Genomic DNA, 14,865 nt, shown 5'->3' on the forward strand with positions numbered 1-14,865 from the left:
GTCACTACCAGCAACCAATGGCACGCTTTTTCCGTTCCTGGCCTAACCTTAGTATATTAAAGAACCTTGCCACAGAGCAAGAGCAGACAAGGCAGTACCAATGCGGTCCCTGCCAAGCCTTACCCTGTCCCGAGACCCCTCAGGCCTTCTGTGAAGAGTGATTATATACCCCCGTGGTTGAGACTGCTTAAGTACAGATCCTAACCAGAACTTCCGAGGCATTCGCCAGAGTCAACCCCTGGGGGAGGATTACAAGCGTACAGGAAGAAACAGTTCAATAAATTGAGCAAAGTGTGCAAAGAACTCTTTAGACTGAGCAAAATTGTTATCATTTCCGTTTAGGAATCGCTAGTAGCTGTTCGAATCCCGATGAAAGGTTTGGCTGCGTAGGATTTCTGTGGTTTTTCCCATATGTAGCGTGGCTACTAACCAGTTTCCCTCAGAAATTCCTCCACAAAGGTGGTTAGGTTTGAACTCTTTCACTGTGAAAACTGTGACTAATCTTTTGGCAGACATTAAGCTAAATATCATCTGCTCCCTCAGAAATCTGTTTCCCTCAGAAATTCCTCCACAAAGATGTTAGGTTTGAACTCTTTCACTGTGAAAACTGTGATTAATCTTTTGGCAGATATTAAGCAGCTTAACGCTAAAAGTAAATACAGAAACTTACAAAGGGTGTAAAAGACCCTTTTATTTTTAATGATAACAGATGAAATGATATAAGATGAACAGAAAGCACTCCTGGTGATTACAAAATCCGACAGTACTTATGTGGAGAAACTCAAAGCAGAAATTCCTATATAAAGCTAAATTTAAATAATTAAAAAGCTATGCTGAGCAATTTAATCGAAAATTAGCTCGGAATTTACCGGCGTGAATTTAACTATCATTAAAGTAATAATGCAGTGGCAATAACAATGCATAAAATAGCAAACTAGTAACGTGGCCTTGAAGCAGCACAACACGCTCTGATTTAACAGTCTCAAAACCTCCCTTTAAATTCACTCGAAAACAGAGAGCGAGAAGTGATAGTAAAGATTCAAGACGTAAAATAACTGGTTATGTAAATTAAGTAAACTTCACAGAGATGCGCTCCTTTAAATAGATACCTTTAGCGTGTGTTGCTATAAGCGATCAAATATTCTTGGTTTACCATCATCAGTACAAGCAGAACAATACATTGCCAGAAATAGACAGTAGCAGAAAATTTGTACAACTTTTGACCAATTGAAATGATTCCACAGATGTTTAGCTAATATACATTTGAAAATACACTTGAAGGGTGAAGATACTAAGTTTAACAAAATAATAGAATTCAGTGTTTTATTTTAGGCTATCTTCTAAAATGATACAGAATTATGAAAACTGGATCAGCATTCCACGTTAGAGATATATCAAATTTCATTAAGGTAACGTGTAATGCTGATCTCGAACTGCTGTTTGCAGAATTGCTAATTTTAGTGCTGCTTACAGAAATAAAAATCAAAATGCTGGAACAATTGAGACTCCTAATTTTGGCATTTTATTTGCTTAGAGAAACAATTGCACGGAATCTTTAGAGAACTGTAATTTACCTCAAAATTATATTTACAGAATTTCAGACAACGATTACAATGTTGCTTATGAAATCTTGTATCTATTTGCAGCAAATCCTAAACAAGGAAAATTCACATTGGAAAATGAACACAACGCGATTTTTTAACAAACTCTAAATACTGCGTTTGATAAATTAGGCTAAATGATTGAGAAGAATCATGATAATAAAAGGAAAAGTGTGAATTTGCCAACTTTTCACATATGGAACTGACTCAGTGCAAGGGGTTTGCGTAAATGTTGTAATTTCGCAAAATTTCAAGACAAATACATATATTTGTATTATATATAATAAGGAGAAACGTGTTACGTGGTTGCAGAATAAAGAGCATAAAATAAATTTCATGTTGATATTTGACTTGATTTTAGGCCGTTGCTTCAGTAGAGCAATTTCTGACTTTGTCAGATATCTGAATAGCTTTGAGAAACAAAATTCAGCCATTCACACGAAGTTACCTACTGATCTATGCAGATGAAATTCATCCATTTATATTCACTTTCCTGGTGATAATGACCGTTATCACCAGGAAATTGTGTCAAGCCATTTTGAATGAAAAGGCTCTGGTTTTTAAATTTACTAAATATGAACTCAATTGAGCATTTTTAATGTAATATTTGCAACAAATGTACGATAACTGAAGTATCTTTTTGATATAATGGTTATAGAATTCCTTACTTTTATTCTGCTAAATGAAGTGTAACCTAGTGAACTTTTAAGCGAATTATCGTTTAGTAGAAAGTGTATACTCAAGAAAAGGTTAATTATCCATATTCACTCAAAATAAGCTTAACAATCGGCCTCTTTCTTCTGGCTTACATCAAAGCCTCCATTTGAGCTTAAAAGAAAGAAATAAGAACTAGCTAGATCTAATTAAGAACGTTAATCAAAGTTAACACAATTATAATGTAGTTGGCCCGTAATCCGAAGTAGCCGGCGAACTATCAAAAGGTACGCAATAATACGGCCGAGCGTAATAACACAACACGTTAGAGAGACATATCCCAAAGGCAAAAACTCGCTACTCAGGATATCTAACTCTATCCTTAAGAAGTCAGTTGAACTTCCTTTAATACTATCTCTTCCTCATTTGCTTTCAACGCGATTATAAAAACTCATTCTGGTAGGGAGTTGTAAGTTGAAACGAGGCGAGATAGGACAGGTTCACTAAAATAAAATATACCTTACACGGTATCCCAAGATATACATATTTCTACGAATCTGTCGAGAAACCTCCAGATATCTCACTGAATCGATGCTTTGCAGACACGCCGTTGTTTTGCGAGTTAAAAGAGGTAATACATGTTGTCGTGAAAATAGTTATAAAATAATAATTTTTACTGCAGTTATGAAACTGGTAGTTACGAACATTAGTTATGAAAAGGTTTCAGTATTAAAACTATCAGATAAGACTTTACATTTTTCCCTTAACCATTAAATGAATGTGATAAGGTGGCATAAAGGTTCTTTGTCGAGGGTGAGTGATTTCAGAGTGCAATAGTTTCTTATCTGTAGTGAAATCCTGTGCCCTTATTATTAATTCCGGTTGCAGCCTCGGAGGTCGCTCCAGTGGACAAAGAAGTAAAAGAAGTCTTTTCATCAGGGTCAGGAGATGGACACATTGTTACGTATAAGTGAAAGAATCATTCCCCCCCCTTGGGAGTTCAGCGCAAGTAAACACAGGAAAATATATAATTTGATTTCCGGAGAAGAGGGGAAAACTTTCATGTTTAGAGCTATGGACATGTTGGCCGGCTAGGAACCATCATTCCTTGTGTATAATGAGTTAGAGCATTTTTCGTGTAACAAAATTCTGAAATTACGGGACTAAATATATCCAAGTCCCATATTGTCAAGATGCCCATAGCTGTTAAGGTTTTCATCTTATTAAAATTCATGCTGTTGTTAAAACTTGAGTTAGAGGTTCATTTCAACCCTGTGTCACAACTCAGGGTTTGCGTAGCGGTTTCGGCCACTACACATGAACTTCAAGTTGCGTTATGTGGTCAGATAATAGGAAGAAACCAGACAAAACTATTCAGTCGAGAAATGATGTAGATAAAAAATCTGAAATTATAAATATATTTTATATTAGGTTTGCAAAAGGGATTATCTTTTAATTAAAACACAAATGAAAGGGCTGTAGCAGTTTTATGCTTTTTGTACTGACCGAAATATATAATGGCCTCATACATGAGGTGACCCTTGAATTTCTAAAAGCATTTTGCAAGGGTAAGAAAAGTATTCTTGCGTTTTTTTTCTGACACCAGTTGTTACGCTATTTTCTTGCTTCAAGTTCGTACGGGGTTCGTAGATTTGGAGTGAATAACGACGACGCTACTTGATGACATATCGAAACACACTTTATTTAGCATATATTAATCAGGACAGCTTCAAAGTCACGTTTTACAGTCGTCGAAGATCTACTATACACTCGCTGGAACAATCAGCGACACAGCCTTCAGGTGAGCAGGCTATAACGGTGGAGACAGCTTCACTGCAAAGCACCAGAATATAGCTCCCGACTCTGGTTGGTCGTTCTCGGAACTCCACGTACTCTCGAGACTCTCCACTCTACAACTAGCGATGCACTCGACGACACACAGAGCACAGCTCCCGACTCTTCGGTTCAGTCGTTTCTGGAGCTCAACACACTTTCTCGAGGATGCACTAACCGCGATAAACTAAGAGACACTGTCGATACACTGGACGACCCACTCGGCACTCGCTGACCGGCTGTCAACTCGATCGTCTCTGTACGGACTAACTAGATGAAACACACTCACTAACTGCGGACCAGCAGGATTTATATAGCTTTCGGCTTGTGTTCGAGAACATTAAACCGGTAAGAATTCGTTCTAGAAGGTTCTTCATCCGTTAATAGCATATCGCCAATTTTGTTGCCAAATATTGCCAAATGGGCAATTTCTCGCCAAATGTGGCAACCCTGCCTTCCCCTGCCATTTTATGGCAACGCTAAAACTGCTTTGCGGGGAAGCTATCTTACCGCGTCTATACATTTCGTAACAGTATACAAAATGGTGGAACATGTTACCTCCTAGATGCAGATTACCACAATCAATGTCTGTCTATTTGTACTTCAGTGTCGCTTCTATCCATTATTAATCTTTAAATTTTATTGTGTTTACTTAATTTTTGTATTGTATTCTGTGTATTTCAATTTACACATTGTCTTAGTGTATTGACCTGTTAAGTAGTAAGTGCGTTGTGTTATGTTTTCAAATTAAGTTTGCGGTATAATAGTAAATACATATATAGAGCTCTCGGCTAGTACCATGAAATATTGTGTGCAAATGTTTTGTAACAGTTTCTAGTATTGTGCAAAATGCAACAGTTTATAACAAATATTCGTGGCCGCAGAACCAACTTTCTGATAAGCACATTGTATATTGATTGTTATTTCGTAGTATTCGCCATTTTATTTCAGTGTATGTACAGTATTCCATTAAGTATCTTGTATAATTTTTTCTATTAATGTGGAGTATAATAGTTTAGGGTCGTATAATGATAAGTAAGTGTGATGTATAATAGTAGTATTGAACCAGACTTTCTTGGTTGTAGAACTTTGTAAATATGTATTGAAATATTTTGCTGGATTTAATGTTTTGAAATGACTCGTATTCTAACTCTGCTACAATATATTATATTCCTAATTTCACTGTGACTGTTTCCAAAGGTTATTGTCTAGTGTTCTTTAGTTTTAGCGTTACAGTACAGCATCATGTACAGAATTGTCTACTTTTCTGATACGAGCAGTGTATATGTTGTGTTTTATTTGTAGTATCAGTTTTACTATGCTAGTGTGTTTTTCAGTATTATAGTAATATATTGCATAATATGTTGTAATGTGCGGAATTATAGTAAGTGTATAATAGTAAGTCAGTGTGATGTATAACTGCAGGCTTGAAATTCCAATGTTAGTCTTAAATTTTACTGTTTTTGTTTTACCTTTACCAGTTTTGTATCAATGCAGCTTTGTACTTCTAAGTACTTTTTTTATTTATTATTTTTTTTTGTAACCTATACTATCAGGAATGTCATATGTATTCAAGGTAGTCCTTTGTATACCCTATCCAGATGTGACTCTGTGCTCTTTCTTTTTCTTTTTTTTAAATTTAGACTTAATAAATGTCTGGAGGGCGGACATCATACTGCAAGGGCTTGTTCCCGGTCAGTAGTCCTCCTTAGCAGTGTAAAAGTAAAAAAAAAAAGTATATGAAATGGTCTTATATGTACGAGCTTGGTATGTACATTGTGCGATACAAGAAAGTTAATTAAATGGTCTAAGTACAATAGCTTGATAGGAAATTTAATTATTATTAAAGTAAAAATTTGTGGATAAATGATTTATCTTAATGTAATTTTAAATTTTAGATTATATAAGATGCAAAATGGCATGTTTGTAAGAGAATTAAAAAAAAGCATTGTCTTATATTAGAGTCAGTTTACATAATTAAAAATGCGTATAGGCAAAATTACTTCGAAATAATCATATCAAATGTCATACTGTTTTACAGAGTTTTTCCTCGCAACTGAGATGCAAGTTGGTCGCTTATCATCCTTACTTGACACTACAGCCAGTGAAAGAAGAACAGCTATGGAAGGAACCCAAAATTTCGCTCTTTTACGATGTAATATCTAACTCGGAAATCGAAGTTATGAAATCCCTTGCTCTTCCTAGCGTAAGTATTAAAAATCATTCGGGCATGGTGCATTTAGTTTGTTGGAAAATCTCAATTTTGAGCTTTAAAGCAGCCTTTCGCAACTGATTTTGGCGTATTTTCCTCTTATGACAATGTATCACAATGCTATTTTTCCCTAAACATCTTTTATTCTACTGAATCCTTACATATAATATTTATAATTGAAAATATTTAAGTTTTTCTAATGTAAAGGATGTAATGTAAATAGATAATATAAAATAATACTGACTTTAATTTGCAATAGCAGATTAACTCTTTTTTTTTAATCTGGTTATTTTCCCTTTTCTTCCTAAAATAGTAACTAAATAGATCCCTTTCTTCCTAAAATAAATACATCGTTCTAAACTGCGTCATTTCAAAATCAGTTCTTCTAACATGAATCTTACATAGCTCTAGCGATATTAGGCACTTATATAATGTATCAACCAATTATAATAATAAAATTTGCAAACTGAAACTAAAAATTAATACACTCACGTTTGTGAAAATTGCAACACCAAGAAGGAATCGTCATAATTGAATGCAATTTAATACACAGTTGAGTGGTAGTGGTACAAATAAATGATTAAATGTTCAAAGCAAACAAACAAGAACAAGAGATCAGAATCAGTATTTTGTGTGGCCACCACGCGCCGCAATAAGTGCTGCTACACGACGTGGCATGGAGTCAAACAAAGTTTGAATGTCTGACTGAGGAAGAGCATTCCATATCGTTTGTACGCGTACCCAAAGTTCGTCTGCAGACGCAACAGGACGAGGATCACGAGCAAGACGCCGACCAATGACATCCCACACATGTTCAATTGGCGACATATCCGGGGAACACGCAGGCCAAGGAAGAAGCTGTACCTGCTGCGCTGCAAAGAAGGATTTAACAATCCGAGCAGTATGAGGGCGGGCATTGTCCTGTTGAAATACAGCGCCTGGCAAGCTTTGAAGGAAGGGAACAGCTTCGGGCTGTAGAACTTCACGGATATACCGGTTGCTGTTCAGATTGCCCACAATTCGTAGCAATTGAGATCGTCTATGATATGCTATGGCGCCCCAGACCATAACTCCGGGTGTTCGTCCACTGTGGCGTTCGATAATGCACTCCGGAAGGTGGCGTTCACCGGCATAGCGTCTGACACGAATGCGGCCATCATGGTACCACAAATTAAAGCGGGATTCGTCAGAAAACACGACATGCTGCCAATCAGCACGCCAGTCTCTATGCTGATTGGCCCATTGTAGCCGCAGGCGGCGATGGTCGTGCGTTAGGGGGATCCTGTATAAAGGAGTCCGTGCGCGCAGTCCACACTGCAGCAGACGTCTACGAATTGATGAAGCACACAATGAAACACCTGTAGCTATTGACCACAGTGCTGCCAATTGTCTAGAGGAAGCTGTACGGTCCGTCCGCGCCATGCGGACCAGGTGTCTATCATCGCGAGCTGACGTCACATTTCGGGGTCCACTCCCGGATTTCCGAGTTGTCCGACACTCGTCCGTCCACTGCTTCCAAACGCGCATCACTGTGCTGCTGTTACGCTGCACACGAGAGGCTACTGCACGATACGACAATCCAGCTTCACGAAGGCCGATGATTCTCCCTCGTTCAAACTCTGTAAGTTGTTCAAATCTCGCTCTCTTTCGTCGACGAGGCATAAGTACAGATTGAGTTAACGTTTACCACTAGCAGATAACCACCGATAACCATACACGCCTCGCTACAGCCGTCTATTTATTCGGATCCATCAGCCGTTCAGAGGGCACTGCTCAGCATACGCATGCGCTACGGATTTGAAATTCTAATCATTTGCATATCATGCGCTACTTTGCATTTCCTGAAAATTTCAGCTCACTCGCGTAAGTCCTTCATGGTGTTGCAATTTTCACAAACGTGAGTGTAGATAAAATAGTCAAACTATAACTTAACCAAATAATTTTCATTTAAAAGATACGTATTTCCTTCTCTTGCTTTCTGCTCTATTAACTTGCCCTCGCTTATCTTCCTTTCATCAAATATAATGTAATAAAGACGTAAAAAAGGAGCAAATGTAACTGGTAAAGTACGGGCACACAGACAGGCAAAGTAACATGTGTTTGCATCAGAAAGGTTCTGCAGGGCAATAGAAAGTATGTGTTGTTGTTGAATGTGACTTACCTTACTTGTCTGATAGTAACATTAGGCCTAAGAAATTAATCGTGGCAAGGAGTGCAAGATTTCGCCTGTCGTTGGTAATTCTCCATAGACTCTATACGTTTACAAACATTCAAGCCTTCTCCAGGATTCGAATCCGAGTACTTCGGTTAAGCAATCAGCGTCGCTAACCACTATCCTGGTCGGGCAGCATAGAAAGTGTTCGTTCAACTGGACAGGAAGACGGCTACCATCTTTCGGCACTCCGTAATCATATGTCTACATTATTCACCATCGAAAATATTTTGTGTTAAATATAGCCCACCAGCGCCCAGGTGGTAAAATCGCTGAACACAGGTTGTTTCGCTAGGTTTGGAATTTCAAAGAAGTGGCTGGTTGCATAAGCCTTTCCGTAGTTTTCCCTCGTGAAACATGGCTACGATGTATGAAAGTCGCTTTACGAATACCTCCCTCCCTTCAAGCTGATAGCGCTCGAGTGCTCTGCCTAATCAAATAAACCAAACTAAACGTTTCTTTAAGTTTTTCAAACAATGATAAATCTTTTCCTAACATTTTTCTATTTATACCGGTTTTTGTTGACCATTTCTTCGACGTGTCAAGACATTTCCACCGAGTACTTTTTTCTTAAGTTTTATTGAAGGGATGCATTATAAATGATAATTAAAACTAAAAATTAAATTTTTTAACATGACATAAAGATACACACAAATTTGACATTTATTGTGTCGAATAAATACATTATTTATATGTTTATTAACAAACAAGTTATCACTATATTTAATAAATGAAATTAATAAAACATTTTTGCTGACTGAGCTTCATTTACGTAATGCATAAATTTAACTTTCTGTCGTTTTAAGTCATGTGATTTCAATTAAACCTTTACTGTTCTTTCCAGCTTAAAATCTGCCAATCTAAAGTCGAATTATTCTCCTCTTAAATGAAATTTCCTCACTTATTAATAGTAATTGGTTTACGCCATTTTACATTAATAGGCTCGAAAAGAGTTGCAGAATTTTTTATCTCATTATCCTTTTCATATTGTCTTTTAATTTTATCAACAGTAAAGGTTTGATTTAAAGATTTGTCAGTAGCAGATATTTTTATTTAAGAACAGAAAAGAAATATTGCACGATACTTTATATTTTGTATGCTGCTAAATTAAGGAAACAAATTACAGTTAAATACTTGTTTGACATGTTAGACGACTGTAGTCAGAAATTTCCTTACTGAAAATTCCTTTTACTCCAGAAGGGCTATTAGTCCCGAAATGTCATTGCGTTTCGAATCGCAAAAGCGTTGTCAAATTGTTTCCACCAAATATTATCACCCTATATTGTATTTAAAGAAATTAAATAATGAAGAGTCTGCAGGAATGTATGTACGTTTCTCGCATTGTGAAAAATCAAGGGTACCTAGAGCCATCCAATTTTGAATAACGTAGTCCTCCACCCGAATATAGGCAAGTGGAAGACAGAATTTTGAGTTTCTAATTTGTTTTATCTGTTTCATATTTTGAAAATTTTAATGAATTTTTGATTAAAAAAACTCAACGATTTCAAAACAAACAGTAGCAACACTGAACGGAATAAAAGATTTTTATCTGCAGCGCGCAAGACCGTCTATCAGAAATTCTAAAAATATGTTTTTAAATATTTTTAACCCAAAAGGGCGTTAGTCCAAATACTTTCGAAATGTGTATGCGTGAGTAAATAAATAAAAAAACACCCCTTTGTGAGTAATTAATAATTAGTAATAATTAGTAATCTGAAAGCTTCGCCTTAAAGTAAGTATTTTTTCTCCTTTTTCTCTTTTTTCTTCCTTGTACGAAGTAAAAAGGAGGTATTGTAATCGCGAAAAGCTTCAGGCAGCATATTTCAACGAAAATATCCACTTTGACTGCTTTCGAATGCAATTTAACGATGTTTTTGCGTAATATCTGTACGTAAGGACAGAATAAAACACTCTTTTCCTCCAAAAAAACTAAAAAACTGCTTTAAAATGAATTCTGAAAAGAATTTTTCGTGGCGTCTGTACGAACGTATGTACGTACGTATCTCGCATAATTCAAAAACAAGTAGTCTCAGAGCGTTGAAATTTTGTATATAGGACTAGTATAACATATAGATTGGCACCTCGTGTTTTGGTTGCAATCGGCCGCGCCAAACGTATATAAATATATTTATAAATATATCCACTCAGTTACCCGGCTCAGTGATCTCAGTTTCTTTACTCTTATATGTTTGTAAAGTGTACATTTTTTTCTATAAAAATGATTGAATTATGTTGTTTTTATCTTCCGGTTAAGGGTTTTATGCCTTTAGTAAATCTGTATGCAATATTTTTAGAATTATCAACAATTTAAAAGTTGTTTAAGTGCCGCTAAACCATTTTGATGACGGCCATTGCTTGTTTACATTTGAAACAGCTGAGTATAAATTTGTTGCCAATCTAGAGAAACGTATCTTCGCAACAACAAAGATAAACGCCTTCATTTATTATTGCGATTTAAATCATGCTTAATCTTTTCTGGAATTTTTTCGAGGAAATAAGTGTTTAAGATTTACTTAATTTTTAATAAGTTAATTTTTAATAAATAGTAATTTAATTGTTAATAATTAGTGATTTTTAGTAGAGATATTTTGAGTTTTTATGTATTTTTGCCTTGTCGCGAAGTGAGAACTGAATTATTGAATAAGAAAAATACTCAATCGTCTGTGAAAAACTGTTTCTTTTTTGTTTTGTTTGCTTAATTTCTTTTATACATCATTCTAGCTTTATTTAAGTATTTGAATAGAACATGTGGCAACGATTAGATAATTCTATTCTTTAAATGATATAAATTTTCTGCATTATGAGTTATAATATGAACGAAATATAATAATGTTATACTTAACGAAATATAATACTGTTAAATGAATCTAGCGCCAGAGTGTCGCTATGGTAAAAAAATACTAGAGTGAATTTTAAAGAATGCACTTATTCTATTGTGGTTTATGCGCTCTCGGCGAAGTAGATATAATTAAATCCAATAAGTTTAAACAAAATGCAAGAAAAAATGCGTATAATTTGATATTCCGTACAAGGAAGTCATGTGGTGTACACATCAGATTTTTTTAAAATTATCATGGAAATTAACTGCTTAGATATTAAACCCCCATTAACTACTAAATTGTATTTTCTGACAGAAACCCCATTTCACTGCCACTGTCGTGAGCAGAGCTCTCAAAATTTTCGTTTTGCTAGCTATTATTTCATTACACACCCGAATGCGGGAGACTTCAACATGGAATGTATAGTCAGTTACCACAAATTAAAATACTATTCTGAATTTTATAAACATTTAATACAATTATATTTACTGTTATATTTTCAAATTAGGCACACTTACAATGGCATAAAAAGTCTATTTAGATAAGCAGAGCTTTCGTGTCATTGATAGGTGTGCTTATTCTCGGCGTGCAAATGCATGTCGAGAATAAGCCTGGCGTGACTTTACTAAACTTGAATACTTTTGGAACTCGAACATTGCAAGCTTAAACATAAGGAATATTTTCTAAACACAGCAGATTGTAAGAAACACTCGCATTCTAATAATCTCGAGTTCTAATATACGCAGTGGATTTCATTTTCTAAGGCACCCAACAAAAAAACAGAGCTTCATTTTATAACACAATGTTGAAAATTATAATTAGCTTCAGACTGAGATATTCTCTAACACATGAAAGCTTTTTAAAGCTCGCGCAAAATTATGTAACCATGATTACCGCTCGTGCAGTATCCTCGCTCGCTCTCGAGCATTTGTGAAAGAATAACAGACACATCTATGTTTGCCATCATATCGATGATATGTACAGCAAAAGATAACTTAGCCTTAAACCAGATTCTCTGAAAAACGATTATTCATCATCAATAAATGACCGGTAGGGATGAACATATCGCGGAACAAGATTACGCATTTCTTTTAAACCTTAAAGTAACAAGATTTTTTTCGTCAAAGAAAATTGTGAATGCACGTTTTTCTAATCAAAACTTTATTCATTTGTTGAATACAGTTGGATAATGTTGGGTATATCAAAAGAGTTTTATCTTTTTAAATCCTTCTTTCTAATTTTCCCACACATGTTTCTAAATTCGTATGGTAAATTAAGTTGTTTAACAAAAGAGTATTTTTATGCTTTATGCTTAATGCATTTTTCTATATTTCAGTTACAACGAGCTGAAGTTGCAGAGTACAGTGGAAGTCTCGGTCATCGAGTGTCTGATACCAGAGTCACAAAAATGTGAGTTTTGCATTATTACAGCAAGCGAAATTGAACTGAGAAAAATATGAAAGATACATGAATAACGTAATAACTATCTATCATTTGATTTTAGGGAGCCCATATTGTTGAAAACGAATGCTATTTATCGCTTTAAGTTTGTCTTTTGTAGAATGGCAACAAAAACTGTTAACTTGGAATATTAGGACAGCTGAATAAAGATTTGAGCCTCTTCTAGCTACGCTTCAGATTTAATTTATAGCCAAACACCGTAGTATTTAAAACCAGCGAAATGGAATTTTATTATTTTCAACTCCATTTCGCGTATATATTTTCTTTAATTAATACTACCCAATGGTTTCATTCTAGTATGAGGCACACGAGGAATCTGGTGACTTACGACGACATTATGATGAGCAGTAAACGCGGTATTTGTGATGACCGGAAAACGAGTCTTTCTGGTGCTAGCGACAATTTTCAAAGTCGCGCCAAGACCGTACCATAGACCAGGATTTTACCCTAACGCGTCATAACATTTAGAAATGATTAAGAGATATTCTTTTTGGAAACTTTTAACTGCAACTATCTTATTATTTTCAAGAATTCTCAAATCGGCAATGTACTATTGACAGACACATCGAAATTTCTTGCGAAGTTTGTCAAGCACCTCACGGTAAAATGCTTATCAACTGACTGTCCTAGAAGAAAGAATTCGGTATGAACACTCCTTTCTGTGATCTCTACTCCCAAACAAAGTCATGACGGATTTGATTTTTGACTTGCTCATTAATGCATTTTTAGTCCAAAGGGATTTGAATCCCGAAGGACTATCAGTTTCGTTTTGGCATTTTGCGTCGGACTCATAAATGTCGGTTCACTTTTCAAACTGTTGCCATAAAATGTTAGAGTCCTGCATTATATTTGAAGAAATTAAATAATGAAAATCTGCGTAAATGTATGTATATTTCTCACAGTGTCATAAAATAACGGTACATAGAGTCATCGAATTTTGAATAACGTAATCCTCCAACGAATATGAGCATGTGGAAGACCAAATTTGAAATTTGAAATTTGTTTTATGATCGATTTCCTATTTTTTAAAACTTTGACGAATTTTTGATTAACAAACTCAAGGATTTCAAAGCGAGCAATGGCAACGTTGTGCAGAAAAAACATTTTTATCTCCAGCGCGTGAGTCTCTGTATCGGAAATTCTAAAGATATGCTCGTTTTAAAACTATTTTGCGATATTGCTGTTGCACTGGATCTTATGGTTTAAGTGCGAGGAACATGATATTTAATAAAGAAAGGTAACACACAAAATGTTAAAAAACGCCCCTTTGGACGTAATTTAAAATCTGAAACATTTCAGATTTTTTTTTTTTTTTTTTTTTTGCAGATTATTATTTTATTATTAAAACAATGTGCAGCAGTACTAACTTGAACTGTAAAAATATGGAAAATATATAAAAGAATATATAACGCTTTTTCAAATTAAAAAAGGCTTATGATTTTTGAGACCTTATGAAAGTTTGATGATTCCACTGCAAGGACAAATTATGGTTAATTTGTCCTTGCAGTGGGAATGTCGACGCTGGAGAGAGATTATTTTAAACAGAAATGCTTTGCGGTGGCAACGTTTACCCCTATCGATGTTGAAGGTTAAGAATAGTTGGGATCATTTAAGTTAGCATCGAAGGTTAAGAATAGTTGGGATCATTTAAGTTAGCATCGTTAGTCAGTCGTAGCTGTCTGAGTTGTCATCTTAAGCCCCTGACCGGCACGAGGTTTCGCTAAAAATGCTCATGGGAAAAAAAAAAAAAAAAAAAAAAAAAACCACTTAAAAAACGCTGCTAGTACTTTATACCCTAAGATATTGCCTTAAATTCTTGGACATATTTCAAGATGCAAGTATATATACTTTCATAAGGACTTCATGATAAGTACTCTAGGCCGTGCTTTGTCAGTCAGACTGTTAAATCTTATGAACGGCATCTCATAAACATGTATAGAGTAGATTCTGTGACCTCACGCTTTTTATTTTTCACATCAATATTTCCACTTGCTGCCTTACCCGCCAATTTGATGCTGTGTTATTATGTACACTGCGGGGGCGGGGGAAATTGGACAGCTCTTTATCTCCCAT

The 14,865-nt window shown here is 35.4% G+C and overlaps 1 protein-coding gene across 3 annotated transcripts in view; it reads left to right on the forward strand.

The window, feature by feature from the left end:
• The window catches only part of LOC118196029 (prolyl 4-hydroxylase subunit alpha-1-like), a 100,665-nt gene that overhangs the window by 72,949 nt on the left and 12,851 nt on the right, over positions 1-14,865 (forward strand). For all 3 annotated transcript variants that reach the window (XM_035367389.2, XM_035367392.2, XM_035367391.2), the window contains exons 8-9: positions 6,130-6,294; positions 12,668-12,741. In XM_035367389.2, coding sequence (XP_035223280.1) covers positions 6,130-6,294; positions 12,668-12,741 — 239 coding nt within the window. The remainder of the gene's footprint in view (positions 1-6,129; positions 6,295-12,667; positions 12,742-14,865) is intronic.

Source organism: Stegodyphus dumicola, chromosome 2 (assembly GCF_044657685.1).
Source record: "Stegodyphus dumicola isolate Sdum_Otavi_A_Nest chromosome 2, ASM4465768v1".
NCBI lineage: Eukaryota > Metazoa > Arthropoda > Arachnida > Araneae > Eresidae > Stegodyphus > Stegodyphus dumicola.